At 40.8% G+C, this 19,666-nt stretch overlaps 1 protein-coding gene across 6 annotated transcripts in view; it reads left to right on the forward strand.

The window, feature by feature from the left end:
* Nucleotides 1-19,666, forward strand: part of PTPRK (protein tyrosine phosphatase receptor type K) — a 414,239-nt gene that overhangs the window by 78,833 nt on the left and 315,740 nt on the right. For all 6 annotated transcript variants that reach the window (XM_064447325.1, XM_064447319.1, XM_064447321.1 and 3 more), the window contains exon 2: nt 7,471-7,593. In XM_064447325.1, the coding sequence (XP_064303395.1) occupies nt 7,471-7,593 (123 nt within the window). The remainder of the gene's footprint in view (nt 1-7,470; nt 7,594-19,666) is intronic.

Consider the following 19,666-nt stretch of genomic DNA (forward strand, 5'->3'; position numbering starts at 1 on the left):
TTTTTTTTTTTTAAATTAAATAGGGCCTCTGACCACCTGATTTTAGATGCCGTAGGTTAGTTAAGGTTATTTCAGAGTTACATTCCAGAAGGTAATACTGAACATAAGCATTTTAACGTAAGTCATTAAAATTTATTCTCAAACCACATTAACAGCAACTCATAGTATATTCTTAATAGGTGCCTGAATACTCTGCAATCAATGTGTTTTAAAATTCTCATAACAGAAATAACATAGCGCCTTTAGAAGATGAAAACGTCCTGTGCTTTGAGGCATGCTGTGATAGAAACAGGTAAATTAATGTGGTAGGTGGGTGATTTTAAAAGCAGAACCTGTTCCTGGATCTATGACTGACAAGAGACCTGCTATAGGGTCCTTATACTCTTCAAGCTTTGAATTCACCAGTCAATGTGAAGAGAAAAAATTAAATTTTCACAGGACTCTTACCTGACATCGCTGATAAACATAGTTTTGTACTGGGTTCTTACCATGGAGCTATCTACTTTGATAGATTTAGAGCTAGTCATTATGCTTTTACAGCAGGTGGTGGAGAAAAATAAAAGCATGCTGTTGAATAAAAGGAGCAGATTGTTCCCACTAATCATTTGAGCTGGATGAGAAAAGAGTATTTCCTTACTGGTGTGACACCTTCATGCATATGAGCCCCAAAGAAACCATTGGTAACTGAGCCCAGTGTAAGGGAAGAGTTGTGATGGTGAAAGTTTGTTGTATGCCTGTAGTACAACTCTTCTCTCATGCTAGATTTTTTTTTTCTCCTGTCCTGGTGATCTGCTTGTTCTTAGTGGATGAATTTCTGGGCTTATAACCAGCTCCTTAAAATTGAGGAGTGTGAAATTTAAGACGTTACTAGTGTATTTTGCATAGCACCAGAAGTAGTTGGATGCAAGAACAGATCTCAGAAATAAAGCGTGAAGTTGTGTTCTTTCGACTGTCCTTCTACACATGCCATTCTATGGCTGAAAAAAAATCCTCTGCAATGCTGATAGGTTATAGAAATAGGCAACAAAGAACACTTCTAAAATCAATTTGTTTCAGAAACCAAATCAGATACTCACGTTCCCCTTCTCTCTACCTCTGCCCCAAATCCAGAAGATGCAGTTTTCTTTCGTTAGTTCCCATGTTAGTTCCCATGTTAGTTCCCATGTTAGTTCCCATGTTAGTTCCCATGTTAGTTCCCATGTTAGTTCCCATGTTAGTTCCCATGTTAGTTCCCATGTTAGTTCCCATGTTAGTTCCCATGTTAGTTCCCATGTTAGTTCCCATGTTAGTTCCCATGTTAGTTCCCATGTTAGTTCCCATGTTAGTTCCCATGTTAGTTCCCATGTTAGTTCCCATGTTAGTTCCCATGTTAGTTCCCATGTTAGTTCCCATGTTAGTTCCCATGTTAGTTCCCATGTTAGTTCCCATGTTAGTTCCCGAAACTTAGTGCCAGATTTTGGCGAGAATGTACTTGGGAGTCCTAGTGGGTAGATATTCTTATTGTAGGCGACTTGAAAGTAATTGCCTCATTCTTGTTGTTACATGTAATTTGTTAAACTATTTTTTCTTTATTTTCAATTCTGTAGAAAGTGTGACATAAGACAAAGAAATATATTCTTCGTTAGATTTAGGAAAGTGAATGACAGCCGTTCCGTTCTCTTACCCCTGATGCTAAAGGTTGTCTTTTTTAATAAAGGTGGTGTAAAGCATAGCCAGTAAATGTGTATTCTTCTTCATCATCTAGTTTTACCAATAGGTACTTAATTTATCATAGTTTAGCAGTTTTTTGAATGTTTTGAATTGTTCTTCTATTATTGCTTTTCTGATTGTATTTTCAAGGGTACTGGAGCTGTTAAAGGTCTAACTAAACATGAAAACTGACATACAGAATTTTTAGGTGATATGTGGGAATGGTTTCTTTTGTCTAGAAGTCAGTAGATGTCCGGTATAGCATCCCTATAATGCCATTCATAATAAATGTTATGCGTATCTGAAGTTTCATGTGATATTGGTATGCAATTGACTGTTTCTATTTGAAATAGTAAAAGTGACATGATCGCTAGGAAGTGTAGTGAGAGCACTGGAATTGTTAAATAAATATCGTTAGTTCAAAATCTGAATCAGTTTTCCTTTCTGTCCTGAGCTGATGAGCTGGGAGGCCACTGTTAAGGCTGTAGCGGACAGCCATTTAACAGTGGGAATTACTGACACATGCTTCTCTTAGTCTAAAGCTTATTTATATTTGAACCTGGTGGGGAAAAATCTGTTTAGCTTTTCTTCCCTGGGTAGGATGATAGGATGTAGGATAAATCAAAAGCACAGAGTAGTGTCAGTACTGAGTGTTTCTGCTAAGGAAATATGGTAAAATTTAAAAAAAACTGTAATTTGTCTTTAAATTCAAGCATCTTTAAATAACTTTTTACAGGTGATGTGTAAACCTTGTTATAAGATCTTTATTAAATTTAGATTAATCTTTGGGATTTTAAGATTAATTTTTAAGATTAAATTTATGTTAATCTTAATGACTTTGTTACTTAGTGGAGCTTTAATTTCTTTTCTGAGAGTTCAGTGTGGGATATTCATACTTTTCTTTTTATAATGAACATTTAAGATTCATTTTCTTTTATAAATGCAAATGGACATGTAGACAGGCCATTTTTATGAGGTTACCATGATTAATCACTTGTCTTTTAGAAGGATGTTGAAGAGCACTGTGTGAGAGTTCTAGGTGTGTTTAAGCTGAAGTTAATAACTTAGTGAAGCTTATGGGAAACGATAATGGAAACAGTGAATTGTTGATCTGTTTGGTTTCTGTGGAATGTAAATGTTTCCCAGATACTTCCTCAGCAACTGAATGAATTGGATTGACCCACAGTACAGTCAGCAGTTTGGCAAAATAACTACCCAGAATTAAGATCCCTTCTGTCTTCCTAGCTTACAGTTCCCGTTGTCAATAGGGTGTTTGTTTCAGATGGGCTGCCTGATTTTTCTTTTTGTCAAATTGATTGTCAATGCTTTCTTGTTGGCTGCTGCTGCCTCCCAGCAAAGCATGCTGCTGGTCCTCGTCCAGCCCTTCTGGGCCACAACCCAATGGCAGTATTGTCTGAAGGGAGGAGGTGCTGGCTGCCATGCGTTGCCAGTCCCCAAGCCCACGTCAGGTCGTTGAGGTCACACCAGTCTGGGGTATTGCTTTGATCCCTCCTGCTGCCTTTTTCTGAAGCATGATACTAGAAATCTAAGGTAAATGTGGATTTAGGAACTGCAAGGTCCAAGAGCATTTGAATGTCAGCGCTGTGCACTTCCAGCTGGAAGACTGAGCAGAGGTGCACAAATCACTCTGTGTGGCATGGCTTGTGTGTTGGTGTAGGTATGCACAAATTCCAGTGGCAGGGTAGTATTGAAGATAAATTGTGGGTTATACATCAGCTGTAGCTAAAGGAACATGGTGATGATACGTAAGGGGACAGTGGTTGGTACTGAAGCATCTTCTTACTGACTTGAGACAAGGTTTCAGTTGCCTGAGCTGGAGATTTCGAACTTGTCATTTGTAGGATATTAGCAAATTATTGTCAAAATGTTGGGTAACAAATACAAATATGTATTTGAGTTCAGCTGCTGAATCTCACTGGAAGGTACTAAACCTTGATCAAGGCCTTCCACCTTCTTCCCTGAACAGCACTGTCACATTATTGTGGAGAGTGGCCCAGTAGCTGAGTTAGGGTATTAACAAGTTCTGACCTACGGTGTATTTCTGTCAGATGTGGTTTTATGGTTGAGTGGATAAAGATTGATTTAAAATGTATATAGTTTTGAACAAATGACTGGAAACAGATCACTGCAGGTTTCACTCACTCCTTGTCTCTTCTTGTGTTTTCCACACTAGCTTTGTCTCTTAGTACCCAGAGTTACTGAGATAGCACGCAGGCAGTTGACTTTTAAAACAGAGAAGGGGAGATCCAGATTTGGTCATGCTTTAAGTCATGAGGAGTAGTCTGCAGGGGGTTTAAAATGCTTAGTCTATCTCATTGTGTTGTACTGGATAAATCACTTACAGCATTGGCTTTTACTTTACTTGCCTTGAAATGTCATGATCTGTTGGTAAGAGAAGGAGGTGTGCTCCATGAGAGAAAGCCATTCGTTTAGGCGGTTGTTATAGGGCAGATTTTGTAGTGGGTTGATAATTTGTCCTGATAAACTTCGTTCATGTGTGTGCGATAAATGGACATTTGCTTGTTCTGTGGATGCAGCAGTGATGTGCTATGCACAAGGAGGTTTGGATTGCTTGTTGTGTATTAACAGGCACGTTGTTATTGCTAATCAGAACCCTGATAACTAAAATTAATAGTGGGCACAGAGATGAGCAATTAAGAACATTCATCTTCCAAATGAGTCTACAAGATTCATTGGTAGTTTAAATTTATATACTGAGGGCACTTAAACCATTAAAAAGGGTAATGGGTGCCCTGCAGGCATGTGCTTCAAAGCCGTATGTCATTTTGGTGCTGGGACAGCAGACAGTGATAACTTCCCTCTAAGGGAAACTGCTATTCATGTATCAATTAAGTGTCGAAGGAAATGTACGTTTTTGCTGTAGAGTGATCATAGCAGTGTATTGTAAGTTAAATCAAAGACCAAGATTTATCTTCTAAGCCTTTCTGGCTTTGTCATGGTAGATGTTAACTAGAAAAGTCTCTTGGTGGTAATAGGGCATTGGAGTTGGGACTTTTAAAGGCATAAATGTTTCTTTGATGCACTAGTATTTTTCTTCTTGTGCCTTGCAGTCTTTTGACAGTAACACTGATGTAGTAACCAACTTAGTACAGAATATCAAATGTTGGAGCTTTTTTGTTGTTGTTGCTGTGCTTATGTTGTCACAGGGTAACATCTGAGAAGGTTTTGCTAACGTGGAGCTGAATATTCAGTTTTCAGGTTTTATGGTACAAGGATTTAGCAGTGTAGGGCTTGCTTTCTCTCCTGGTGTTATTCTTGCCAGCCAAAACACTGGTTAACAAGTGGTCCTAGGAGTGCCCTGGAATGAGTATCTGGCAGTGGTTCTTAATGAAGAATTAGTGAAAACTTAGGTTGTTTTGTTATTTAGTCAAAATGACTGTTGTGGCTTAACCCCAGCCGGCAACTAAGCACCATGCAGCCGCTCGCTCGCTCCCTGCTGATGGGATAGGGGAGAGAATCAGAAGAGTAAGTGAGAAAACTTGTGGGTTGAAATAAAGGCAGTTTAATAGGTAAAGCAAAAGCCATGCACGTAAGCAAAGCAAAACAAGGAATTAATTCACTGCTTCCCATGGGCAGGCAGGTGTTCAGCCGTCTCCAGGAAAGCAGGGCTCCATCATGCGTACTTGGGAAGACAAATATAGTCACTCCAAAAGTCCCCTCCCCTTCCTTCTTCCTCCCCCAGCTTTATATGCTGAGCATGCTGTCACATGGTGTGGGATGTCCCTTTGGCCAGTTGGGGTCAGCTGTCCCGGCTGTGCCCCCTCCCAGCTCCTTGTGCACCCCCAGCCTGCTCGCTGGTGGGGTGGGCTGAGAGGCAGAAAAGGCCCTGACTCTGTGTAAGCACTGCTCAGCAGTAACTAAAATGTTCCTGTGTTATCAACCCTATTTCCAGCACAAATCCAAAACATAGCCCCCTACTAGCTGCTATGGAGAAAATTAAGCCTATCCCAGCCAAAACAAGCACAATGACAAATACTTATGCAGAACTGTGGGAATTATTTGAGTTGTCTCTTACTGAAGATGAAACACAAGCTCTGTTTGGGACACAGTCTAGATTTTCTGATGAAGTTTGGTAAAAGGGACTTCCCCAGATATGAACACTGTTTTTTCAAACTCTCTGCCTGTTATGTGATATTTGAATACTCATTTTGGGTAGGTAAAAAAATATTTTTATCCTCGATCTGGTGACACACATACCTGCTTCTCCTTTCCTTATTCTCTTGCCAATCCTAGTTCTAGGCCATGTACGTTTTGTACAGAGGACAGAAATGAGCACAGACTGTATTTCTTCATGGTCCTCATTCTCCCCCTTTCCCACCTCCATCCCGCTCTCCTTCAGGGTGTACTGTGGGCTGGTGAGAGCCTGGCAGGCACGGAAGGGTGTTTGCTGTTGATGGAGTAGTGGTGACTCATTGTATGGTGACACTAGATTTTACCATAATAAGGATTTTTGTATGTTCGTGATACCAGCAGTACTTGTCCCATATTTTGTGTTCGAAAAGTCAGACAATGAAATAATCACAAATGCTCCTGTTTTTCTAGAGGTTTCCTCTTAACATGAGAGGTTTTTGTTGTAACTTTTTTTTTTTAATTGGAGTGATATGCCCTAACTACTGAGGATAGGGAGGAGAGGGTGCAAGAAATATCTCCCCTGACTTCCAGTTGTTGTTTATAATTTAATTCTTGAGTTCTTCTATAACTTCTTTTCTGGATTAAAAAATACTGCCTAAATAAAGATGAATGCACTGTGTTTTATTTTTCACTCTCTCCTGGTCATGCCTTTTGTTTTTGAGCAGGAAGAGCAAACTCAAGTCCTGTGTACCATGAACGGAGAGAACTGATGCTATTGTATGCGTGTGATGCTGTTGTAGGTGTGAAATCTGTATTTTCTTGTGGTTACGCTCTACTTTTTCTTTGACCAAGCTCTTTTGATTCCTTTACTACTTCTGTCTCAAACCTTGTTCTTTTCCCATGATCGTTATGTTTTCTTCTCTCTTTTTCCCAGCCTACTCAATGACTTTGAAGAATGTAGTAAAAAACATACTGAATGAGAAAGGGCCGACATTACTGTGTTACACGAATTTTTGGGTTCCCCCACCCATCTTTTACATTTCTCCCCTTCTTTGTCCCTGTCCCTTCTTCTCACAACTTTTGTTGTAAGGTTTTCATAGCTGTTGTTTGTGTGACCCTGAAAAAGTGCCTTTAATTTGTGTTGTGTTACGCTAGATTGATTTAATAAAGCAAGATTATCCAATTCATTCTGCAGCAATTATTTAATTTCTAAGTAATTTTAATTATTTCGTCTGACTGTTTTTGTTTTGGGCACACTATCCTTGTTGTCGGTGTTTGGACTACTTATGCTTTCAGTGCATTGAAATTGTTGATTTGCACCTATAGTTTTTGAGCCTAGTCCATTTTTTTCTGTTTTCCCCTTGCTTTTTGTCACGCTGACACTGGGCCAGGTTTCACTCCAGCTCAGTGACTCAGCCTGTGGTGATCTGCTCTGACAGAAGGTGCTCGTGGGGGAAATTGGTTGTGTGAAGCAGAGGCATTTAAAAAAGAGAGAGGAACACTGATGGATGAGCTGCTTGTGGGTTTTAGCTTTGCGCAGGCAAGCCTGTGAACAGTGCCACAGGCTGTGAGGGCTCTGTAGTTGTGGTGTGCCCAGGAGGAACACCGCTGCTTGACTCTTGGAAAATGTCTGCTTTTAAATAAACTAATAACAAGTTTCTTCCCTAGGGGGCTGTACGTTCGACGATGGTCCTGGACCCTGTGACTACCACCAAGACTTGTATGATGACTTTGACTGGGTACATGTCAGTGCTCAAGAGCCTCACTATTTGCCGCCTGAGATGCCTCAAGGTGAGAACACCCCACCCCACCTCCTCCCACCCCTCCCAGATACTGAAAGGGGCAAGAAACTCAGAGCCTTACTGAATGTGCCTCAAGGCTGCACTCTGTCATCTCCACTTCAAAACTGATGATGGAGGTAATAAAAAGAAAGAAACAAAAATATAACAATCTTGATAATTGAGAAACCTTCTTAGATCACAACCTCCTTTAAAGTTGAGGGGGGATAGGGAAGGGAGAAAGGAATTCATAACTACTTTATCCTGCATGGAATTCTTGTTGACTTGCAGTGAAATTCTCTGTCTTAAATGACAGCTAATGTATTGATTTGAATTATTCAGGTATGCATTAGAACAAATGGTGGAAAAAAGGATACATGTAAAAACCCATACACTGATTCCTTCCCCTCCCCTACCCCTACCCACTCATCATCTGAAGGTAATCAGAAAATCTTTGATTTATGGAAATATTGCCGTTGTTAATTACTATTTAGGACAGGTAATGAATAACTGAAGAGGTACAGCCTACATGACCTTGCCTGCTCACCTTTGATGAACAGCTTAATCGGCGCTTCCCAGACAGCATGATATGCTGAGAAAATGAAAGCATTTGAAATTCAGCTACATTTTCCAATTAATAGTACATTAAGTAATTAATCATGCAGAGGAGGAAAAAAGGTCATGGCTATTTTATTTGTATCTAAAAGGTTTTGTGAAGTGAGGTATGTGTGGAGAAGTGGTGGGAAATGTTGCCAGACAGAAGTAACCTAACCTCTGCACCATTCCCTTCCCTGCATTTTTTCTATTGTTGTGCATTATTTATGGTTCTTAGTGTATGTAATTTTACTTAAGTGCTAACTAGCTGGATTCCCCCTGCTTTGGAGTCACTGATAGGAGCAACTGTTACTATGCCCCATATCTTACAAAATAGGTAAATTAAGGAACACTTTATTTAATGGACTGCTTGGTGCTTCAACTATGCATATGGAAGAGTAAATTTAAGCCCTGAAGCATCAGCATTCATGATGCTGATGATCTTGTATTACAGAATTGTAGGATAATCACTAAGGTTGGAAAAGACCTATAAGATCATCAGGTCCAACCCTCAACCCAGCACTACCATGCCTCCTAAACCATGTTCCGAAGTGCCACGTCTACAGGTTTTTTTTTTTTTTAACATCTCCATGAATGGTGACTCTGCCACCTCTCTGGGCAGCCTGTTCCAATGCCTGATGACTCTTTAAGTAAAGAAACTTTTCCCAATATCCAATCTAAACCTCTCCTGGTGCAGCTTGAAGCTGTTTCCTCTTGTTCTATCACTGTTGACCTGGGAAAAGAGACCAACACCTGCCTCACTACAACCTCCTTTCAGGTAGTTATAGAAAGTGATAAGGTCTCCCCTCAGTCTCCTCTTTCCAAACTAAACAGCCCCAGCTACCTCAGCTGCTCCTCATAAGACTTGTTCTTCAGAAATTCACCAGCTCTCCGGACACGCTCCAGCACCTCAATGTCCTTGTACTGAGGGGCCCAAAACTGAACATAGTATTCGAGGTGTGGCCTCACCAGTGCCCCGTACAGGGACATGATCACTTCCCTACTCCTGCTGGCCACACTCTTCCTGATACAAGCCAGGATGCTGTTGGCTGCCTTGGCCACCTGGACACACCACTGGATCACGTTCAGCCGGCTGTCAACCAGCACCCCCATGTCCATTTCTGCTGGGCAGCTCTTCAGCCACTCTTCCCCAAGCCTGTAGCACTGCATGGGGTTGTTGTGACCCAAGCGCAGGAGCCGGCACTTGGCCTTGATGAACCTCATACAATTAATTGGCCCTGGCCCATTGATCCAGCCTGTCCATATCCCTCTGCAGAGCCTTCCTACCCTCAAGCAGATTGACACTCTTGCCCAGCTTGGTGTCATCTGCAAATTTACTGAGGGTGCACTCAATGCCCTTGTCTAGATCATTGATACAGATATTAAACAAGACTGGCCCCAAAACTGAGCCCTGGGGGACACTGCTTATGACCTGCCATCAAGTGGATTTCACTCCATTCACCACAACTCTCTGGGCTTGGCCATCCAGCCAGTTTTTTACCCATCGAAGAGTACACCTGTCCAAGCCATGAGCCACCAGCTTCTCTAGGAGGATGCTGTGGGAGACAGTATCAAAGGCTTTGCTCAAGTCCAGGCAGACAACATCCACAGCCTTTCCCTCATCCACTAGGCGGGTCACCCTGTCATAGAAGGAGATCAGGTTGGTCAGGCAGGACCTGCCTTTCACGTAGCCATGCTGGCTGGGCCTGATCCCTGGCCTGTCCTGCATAATTGTTTTACTGACAAATTCAAAATGATATCTCCTCTAGGAGAGGAGAAATTAGTTACTTCTCAGTTTCTGTTTTTCAGAGTCTACACAGTTTGTTAAAATGTTGGAGGTATTTTAATTGTGATGGAAGTACTATTTTGTAAAAAAATTTTGTATTCTCAGACTTCAGACACACCTTACATAAGAAGAAAATTTGAGGAATTGTCATTTAGATTCATTCAAAATACGAGATAACTGCTTCTTACTTCTCCCAAATAACATACTTGTCATCCTTAGGCAGTTTTCAGAGTTAATTGACACAGTGCTCTCTGTCTTTGGCACCTGATTTCTGTTCAGTTCTGCTGCAGAGCCTTTTCCTCTAAGTGTAACACCTGGACTCTTCTCAAGGAAGTTTTTTCTTTTTGCATATGTGAAACTGTGGCTGTTTAGTAAAATCTAGCAGAACAAAGGCATGTTTCAGAGATAGTCCAAAACAGATACAGAAGCTCTAATTATTAATTTTTTTCTTCCTTTGGTTAGAATTCTATGCTTCTTGGACTGCTGTTTAAAAGTTGGATGTTTGGTAACTGATATCCAGACTAAAAGTGAGCAGTCGCATCTGATGAACTAAAGTAGTTCACAGTCTTCAGATTCTTAAGACGTATGGTGTATCCAAATTACTAAGCTCTTTTGTGTTTGAAATAGCACGATTTCAAATTATATCTAAGAACATAACAGCTCTAAAACAATTGCTGAATTCCTCCAGTGGGTCCGCAGGATGCGGAGCAGCAAGAAGTTCAAGCAAAAGCAGAAGGGAAATAACTCTGTGGAATCATCTTCTGTGCAGATTTTTAACATTGCTGACCCTGCCTGATTACTGTTGAAACTGTAGGTTAGAAAGCAGTCCACTGCTCATGAAGAGGTTATCCAAGTAGAATAAGATGTGGTAATGAAGGTATAGGTAAAAATAAACTACTAGTGTTTTCACTTTGAAAAAATGCTGGGTTTTCTAACCTGTCGAAGCCAGGGATCCCCTAGTGACCAGAGCCAGCCCACTTTTTCCTGTTCAGTCAGAGAATTAGAGGAGAGAAGAGGTGTCCAGAAAAGCTGAGCAGTGCTAGGGAGTGTTTTCTCTCCATCTCTTCTTCTCAGGCTCTGTAATCCCTCAGCTAGGTGCAAAGGTCCTTAAGGCATGCGTTGACATCTTCTTTGGATTCCTTGTCTCTTACATCTCTCTGGAATCCAATAAAATGTCCTGGCCTTGGCCATAGTAAGGGAAATATATATTCCAGTACAGCTGTGTCTCAGAAGGAGCACTGTTTTACCAGCATGTTGAAAAGATAATGCCCTTACACTGAGTATGTGACTTTCAGGGCTCTAACTTTACCAGATTCACTGAGAACCATTGTAGTCACACAGGATTATATTCAATTTTCAAATGCCAATTTTTAGTCTTCAGTAGCTTCAGAAAGTCATCTTGAATAAAAAGAGAGAGAGAGAGAGAGAAAAGGAGCTGTTAAAAACAGGAAAAAGGAAAATTTTGATGAGTTTATGTTTTACTTTTAATTCAAGGGGAGGGGTTTAACTCAATGTTGTGCTTTGGAGGAGGAGAAGTCTTGGGAAATTTCAGACTGAATGGCACATGCTCTGGAGTGCTACAAAAATGTGAAAACTTGTCCTAATGGAAAGCATTTTTGCAGGTATAGCAATAGTAAACACTATTGGTAAGGCAAGAGTAATTACCTCTGAGTAATTAATGCAACTTCAGAATTTTTTTTATACTGAGCTACATTGTATTTCTCAAATTATGAGCAGAGTCAAAAGCCACTTACCTTCTGTTATGGGAAAAATAAATGCAGTATCTAATGATGAATTTTGAAATAAAGTGAACACTTAGAGGAAGTGCTGTGACAGCTTCAAATAACAATTTGTAAAATGTTTGGACTGGAGCTTACGTGATAAAACCTTTGGATTACTTATTAAAACCTTGAAAAACACCTGATGTCCAACTTTAGGTTTCTAAGAACATGTAAAGATGGCTGCGCTGGGTCGAGCGGAAGGTCTGCTGGTTTTGAGAGTAGCCATTAGCAGATACCTAGGGAAGATTCAGAGGTAGGACACATGAGTGGTGATCGTGCCCTGAATGCTCTTCCAGTTTCCAGCTGTTTGGCATTTAGGAATTTCTGCAACTAGAAGTGGTCTTTATTCATGATGTTCTCAATGAATTCATGTTTCTGCCCAGTCAGCTTTGTCTTACTGTCTGTGGGCTCCTTGAAGCCTTCTGGTGTCTGCTATGTCCTATAACAGAGTGCCAGCTTTGTTACAAACCATGGGAAGATGTGGCTGTCCTTACTTTTTGAACTTGCACATGACTCCTGTTCGATACATGCTGGCCTCTTCTATGGGAAGTGAGTAAAGCCAATTCTTAATCACCTTCTCCAACCCATTCAGTTTTTTAAAATACCTTTTAAACAAAATACATGCCCTTCTCCCGATATCATTCTAGGTTGAATGGTCCAAGACTGTTCAGTTGTTTGTTATATAGGAAGGGTTCCATGCGTGTGGATTTGCATTTTGTGTGAGGCAAGGTTGGTAACTGTGTGTGATATGTTTTTGTAGACATGGTGACAAAAACGAAGTCAAAGTATTTACCCAGATGGTCTTTGTACCTCTGGAGAAAGACACCTATGTGTTGAAGCAAACCCTTTAGAGCATGCATTATGTTTTCAGGTGAATGATTTTTATACATTATACTATAGAAGACAGAAATCAGAGAATGCTATTAAGATGAAATCCAATTTTGGCTATGGATTTTTTCCAGTTATTTTAGAGGACTATTCACTGTGTGTGGGTAACTTCATTTTCCAGAAGAGTTAAAGTAAATAATAGTGCTTTCTTATATCACTGGGGATGTGCAAAAGGGTGGTTTTATCCATATTAATAATACATTTACTGATGATTTTACCCTTAGATAGAGAAGATAGTTTATTTACCCTGTTTGGTTTGCCTGTTAAAAGCAACATTATTCTGCGGCTATGCAGGGTCAGGGCATGAGAGCCTGTAATGGGCTGCGCGACAGGGAGCCACTTAATGAAGGGCTTTTTAAATGTAAGGGCTATTACCCTCCTGGATACAAATGCAATTTGAAGAATGTCTAAATTATAGTGGACAATAGTGACGTGCTGAGATAGACATCTTGCTTCTGATCTCTCGGATGGGTAATGTGCCTGGATTGGATGTGTGCTAATTTTTTTAAATTGGTTTTCTAGAAATCAGGGAAAATAAATTAACAGTAATGGGGGTAGTCCTTAGTTGCACTTGTCATCTAGCATGACTAAAGGAGAACAGATTATATCTCTAAAGATGTTCCTTAATATTAGAGGGTGTTATACAAATGCAGACTTCACTTTTTACAGTGAAGAGTATTGCAGAAATCTTTTTTTTACTTTGCAGAAATTACATATGACCTTACATGTTGTTAAGTAAAACATTACATATTCTGGTTCAGGCTGATGTTTCAGGGTCCCTGGTGGAAGACTGCGCAGTTATTTCAGAATGGAGAACGTACATGGTGAAAGGCAATGGAGATGGGAGGAAGTGTGCTGACAAGTAATCTTAGGCCACACTTTCATGGTAATTTCTTTTATATGGGTTTTGGGCAGAATGCCTCTGGCTGCTCATTCCCGTGTCCCGTCATTCCCAGTGGCATTCTCATGTTGCTGCCTTCTCCCAGTTGCTCTGATGTGTGTGTGCTTGTGAATTGGTTTGGACTGAAAATAACACAGGGGAAGAAAAAAAGTATATAGCATGGGTCAGTTTGTTAACCCAGTTCATTGTGCAGCTGTAAAATAGCTGTTACTGTGGTGCAGCTGATGAAGACCATGGGAGCTGGTGGCATGGATGGGGTACAGGGGTTGTATAAAACTCTGGGGTGTCTGAAAGACACATGAAAACTACACCCATAGATTTGCATGCAACTTTAATTTTCCTGTACAAATAGTGTTGAGTATTTGTTGTGATCTGGAAGGTCAGTTGTGTGCTATTTAAGTTCTGCTTTGTACAGAAAGGAAATAGCTTTTGTCACCTGCATGACCCAAAATGGATTTCAGCACAGGACCAATGTAAGTGTTTATGAAGTGTTTTCAGCAAAAATTCAAAACACAGCCCCACACTATCCACTATGAAGAAAATTAACTCTATCCCAGCCAAAACCAGCACAATAAGAGAGGGGAGCCAGAAGGTCACGAAATTTGTATTTTAATACATCTTTCATGTGAACGTGGCTCAGGAAGGAAAGCTGTAATGTAGAGGGCTTATAGATGAGACTTTTGGCCCTTTACTTCACTTAAACCTGAATTTTTTCTCCTATAGAAAAGAAACCACCAAGCCATTAATATATTTAAATTATGTACATGTGTACGGCTACAGTCAGACATAAGTTACTGGGAAGCAGCGGCTGGTGAGGGCTGGGTGTTTCTTGAGGCATTGGAAAGAAGAGAGCTCTGTGAGCAGCAGGAGAACTCTCTCCACACCTTGGGTTACTGTGCTCTTCCACAGAGACGCTCATCCACACACGATGCACCAATTTCCTGTTTTGCACTACAGAAGGATGAAGTACAAATGGAATGCTTTCTGCACCTCTTTATTTTAACAGACAGGCTAACAAAGTTTACCAGTCTACTGAGCAGCTGAGAACTGACTTTTCAAGGTTTTGCTGCTGTATGGCTCAAATTGCCGGTATAAAGGTAATAGATCAGAGAAACTGTGCGCAAGGGAGTTCATTGACTAGTCCGTGGATTGGCAAATGCAATTCAGCAAGGTAGTGGTTTTAAAGGTTGATCATTGAAAGCTTATCTAGTTCATTACATTATGAAATAAATTGTAAAAGCCTGGATCTGTGTTAGGGGCTGTTAAGAAATTCTGGTTGTTTCCCCTCTTTTTATGTTTCTTTATGTGATGGTGTAGATATGTTTTATTTAAGGTGACTGAGAATTTTTTTTTCTTCCTTACATACTTCAGTCTTCATAGACTCCTTCACCCCAGCAATTGACTGAAACTTGTTTCCTGTTTAACCTGTCAATATACTATAGAGCTCAATGTATTTCAAGTGCTTCCTTGATCAGAAAAACGTATTTTACTGCTTTCCTTATACAGTAAGCCTTATGGTTGGTTTATTGTCTGTATTATTTGTTAGTAGCATCTTTAAAAGAAAGAAGCCTACCTTGTTAGTGCAGTGCAATTAATGTCTACCTAAAGAACACCTGTAAACATCCTGATCCTATTTGGCTTGCTCAGTACAGTGCATTAATCAAACTATTGACTAATTCCAAGGGTTCCCCGTTGTTCTCAAGCACACTTCACTTGGTATGAAGTGAAGAGAGGGGGGGTGCACGGAAGGCTTTATAGATAAAGCACAGTGTAGCAGTGCTTTTGTACATTTAGATAAACCATTTTTTATCAGGAAATTCAGGCATGGGATTAGGAAAAGTAAGGTTTTTGTACTAATAGCAGTGACTTCTACATATGAGTAACATCTGTGTGTTGGTTGTTCCCTCATTGACACAGATGGATTTGTTCTGTTTCCTTTGGGTAGTGAAAGACAGAACACCAAAAAAAATCACGTGCTGTATTTGCACAAAATGTATTTCACCTTCAAGGCCAGCTGCTGTATCTGTGTATGTAGAGTGATATTTTGTTGGTTGTGCTTTTTTTTTCTTTAAAGTTATAATACTATTTTGTTCAGCCATAGCTCTTCCATGCAATATGGATTTCCAAAAAGCTCATTTGTTCTTGAATAGCTTATCTTTTTACTCGCTTGTTGTATGTGTCAAATGAGTGTATTTTACTGGTATCAGCTAAGTTCTAGAAAATCTGTCAGATTGTTATTTTTGAGTATAGCGTAACCAAACTCCAGTGAAAGCTGGAGTGAAAATGCTGTCTTCTGAGAAACTGTTCTTTCTTAGTTTCTCTTTTTTTTTTCCTAGTTTGGTATTTGAGGAATATTAATTTACTTCTCTGGATTTCAAGGAATGTATTGAATCAAGGGGAGAAATCTGTTTGCTACAGATAGAAGTAGCAGGTTAATCTTGGGCAAATCAACCTTTGCCATGCTGGCACCGAGAATTGCTAAAATTACCATGTGCTAGTGCTATCACAGCATTCATGATAGAATTCTTGCTCACGAAGCAGCCGCGTTCTGCATGATGCAGTTTTCTAGCTTCTGGTATCTGTATCACGAGAAGTTCAGATGGCATTGTCCACTACTGCAGCACTGTCAGGGTGGGAAGAAATGACCGGTTCTGGTCAACTCTTACCACTGTTAGTCAGGAGTCCAGGATGTAAGTGGAAGTGTCTCACTGCCTATGTGGAGTCAGCTGTTGCTTGGGGAACTGTGAATGCCAGTAAGAGGCTGCTATTTTGGTAGCATTGTGAAGGGTGAACAAAAAGCAAAAACGTACTGTGCCAGCCTTTCAGAGTTGAGGGAAAATGGGGTTTGAATAGCACTTTGGTAGCTTGGAAGGTGTTCCAGGTTATTTGAGGTATTCAGTGTTCAGAGTGTGCAAGGCTGGGAGCCCAAAGCACAGCTGAGGAGTAGTACTTTTTGATTTCTCACCACTTCTCTGCATAGAGAGGAGCAAGCCAGCCCTGCTTTTGAGTACTGTATCTGCCTGTTGTGCCATTGTCCTAGCCTTATTTTCTCTCAGCCTGCTTGTATATATATTTCTGTGGTGGTTTTAATCTCCCCCCCCCCCCCCCCCCAATATAACAGTGATTTGCCTTGCCCTCAAATTTCCTGGCAATCTTGGAGTGTGGTGGAGGGGCAGACCTGAGCTATCATACTGCTGTTTCTCATGTGGCTTCGTTTGTCTCAGAGCATGGGCACAGCTCACTCACGCCTGTCTACAGAGCGTGTCATGGGCTCTGCACATGTGGTGATTTTGTAGCCTCTGTTTGGCACCCTTTGGCTGCACCCTTTCGCAGAAAAGATAAAAGAACTTACTCTGTCTTTGCACGGCTGCTTCAATTTGCTCTGAGTGTAGGTGGCCTCCTCCCTTCCCTTCCCCTCCCTGCCTTGTGCAGGTTTCTGGCTGGTCCTATTCTTTAGCTTTGACATTTCTGTAGGTTGTCCTGACTGGAAACCTTATTGCTCTGCTTTCCACTCCCACTCACCTGTGTGCAATTTTTAGCAGTCCAATGAATGCCAGATTCAAGCAACAGTTTAACTACAGGCTGTCCTGTTGGAGATCTGGAAGAAGCCAGGTTAGAAGCAGGGGAAAGTAGTAAAATTGTTTTACTGCTTAAAAGAGGAAAATAAAAATGGGGCCTGGGAACTGTTAGGGGGAGGGAGTGAAGGAATGACGCCATGGTGTATGAAAAAGAATGGTGTTAAGATGGGGGAAAAAGCCCTGTAATAGAATGAGTAGTGTAGAGGGGTTGCTAATACAGATTATTATTTCTGAAGCACTAAGCTTCAGAAATGCCATGTACAGGCAGCAGCCAAGGTACTCTAGGAACCCTCTGTGCATGGGTACCTCACTATCTGAGAGACTATCTCCTTTTCCCTGTGTAACATCTCACTTTTGTCGCATTAGAGATGAAAACTCTTAGAAGTGGAAGTGAAATGGTGAGCTACTCTGCATTCATGGCAGAGTGAGGGCATTCCAAGTCCCACTTGTAATACAGGAACTACGATGCTAACTGGAAACTGATATCTGAATTGCTGATGTATCTATAACCTTACCAGTGACAACCCCAAGAACAGAAGAAGCAATGCCCATGAAAACAAACAAAAAACCTTAAAGTAAGATGAGGTGAAATTCAGGAAGCTGCATAGTAACAACAAAACAAAGGGAAGTGATGCTTTCCTCCACATGTTTTCATGTACAGTGCCTGAAATTTTCCTGTCTACTTAAATATTGATTTATGAGCTCTAACCCTTTTGCTGCTCAGTATGTAATTTGTGTTCCCCTGTTGTGCTTTTGCTGCAAGTCCATGCTGATACAGCCATCATTGGTGTTTGTTAATAGTGACTAAAGCTGTGGTAATAATAAAACTATATTATTTTACAGAACAGATTTTTGAATCAACTGAGAAGATTTAAATTTTTTTTTCTTAGGTCATGGTGAACTAATGAAAAAACTTAGGAAACAGTGACATTTTTAATTTGGGCATTTCTATCCTTACTTGTACAGATACTTGTTCAAATTGCTGTTATCAAGTTAGTTATGATAAGTAAGGCTTGTTTCATCTTCCCTCCAGCCTTTCTTGCTGGGATTATTGTTCCATTTCCCACCTTTCTATATGGAGATACTTTTGAAAAGACAAATCCTGCGCATTGGGGGTCACACAAACCTCATTTGCAAGTATGTAGGCTGTGAAGAGGCAGTTGCTTAGGTGGATGTGTTAGGGAAAGAGCGGGCTTATGTCTGGTAGGGGAACAGATTCAGTTGTGTTGCTTTGCCTCATACGTGATGTTTGTGTTTGTTTCTGAATCTTCCTTAATCATTAGCGTGGGTAATGTCGCTCCCACAGATACAGTGACATCCAAAGCTGTCTTCCTTTCTTCCCATCTCCTTCTGGACTTGAAAGTGTAACCTCCTTTAAATATGCTTTAGTGTAGATTATAGGATATTATTCAGAAATTAAATCCATGAGGAACACGACCTGCTAGGAAAAAATATTACTTAAAAAATGCAGTGCATTTTTTCATTCCAAAATGTGTTGCTTCAGTCCAAAGGTGGGTGGATTTTAATCAGATTTAAAGTGTAGTTAAAATTAGCAAGCAAGAAAACTTGAATTAGATCATACATTTTCAACTTTGATTTGCATTATACATAGTGTCTATTTTGGAGGAAAAAAAAGTAATGTGATTTTCCCCTGTACTCTCCCTCTTAAGACTCTTGTCTCCGTCAAGAAGCCATTCACCAGAGCTGTCAGCCATTCCGCAGGCTCAGATGGCCTAGCTGTCAAAAGTTACATGGCCTTCTGTTGAGGGTGATGCCTGTGTTTTGTAATACTTGGTGAGAAGCTGAGTTTTCTTTGAAGGGTTTGAAACCCCAAACTCCTCCTTTCCTAAGGGGTACGAATTGGAGTACATGTTGTAGGGAGAGCCAGCACTTGCATCTGCCCAAAGATAGATGGCGGGTGTTTTACGGGGCAGCCAGAGTGTGTTTCAGGAAGGGATATGATGTCTTCCTATCCTCTCTTTTCAGTTCATATACTTGCGGTGTCACTTTGGTTTATTCCCACTTCGGTGCAAGAGTTTGAGTCCTTTTTGTTATCGACATGGCACACATGCTGGTTTCTTCAGGGTCTGTTGCTTGAACAAGCCATTGAGTTTCTTCCAAGAAGAAACCTGGATCTATGTGCTGAGAGCTTTCTCTGGATGTTTACGTAGTGGCCATATTGCCTCGAGTTTCCTGCTCCCCGAAAGGGGCAATCTTGTTAATGCTATTGCATCTGCGCTTGTGTCCCAAAGCATCCCCTCACATCCTGCTGTTTACATATCATGTGTTATGCCTGAGGCATTATGCTATAAATACATCTCTCAGGTGGATGTAGAATATCCCTTTTATTATTTCTGATAGATGTCATGTGGACAGTGGTTGTCAGCAGGACTCCAGAGGGAAGGGCTGGGCCAGGTATGATGTGGTGTAGGTGTGAGCCAGGCAGGTATGAGCCTGTCTTCTCCAGAGTGTGATGAACCTGGCCTACATGGGCAAAGCTAGCTCAGAGGTTAAGGTTCACTCCCTATGCCATCCCCAATGGCAGGATAGGCATGGCG

The sequence above is a fragment of the Phalacrocorax carbo genome, chromosome 3, assembly GCF_963921805.1.
Source record: "Phalacrocorax carbo chromosome 3, bPhaCar2.1, whole genome shotgun sequence".
NCBI classification, from domain to species: Eukaryota; Metazoa; Chordata; class Aves; order Suliformes; family Phalacrocoracidae; genus Phalacrocorax; species Phalacrocorax carbo.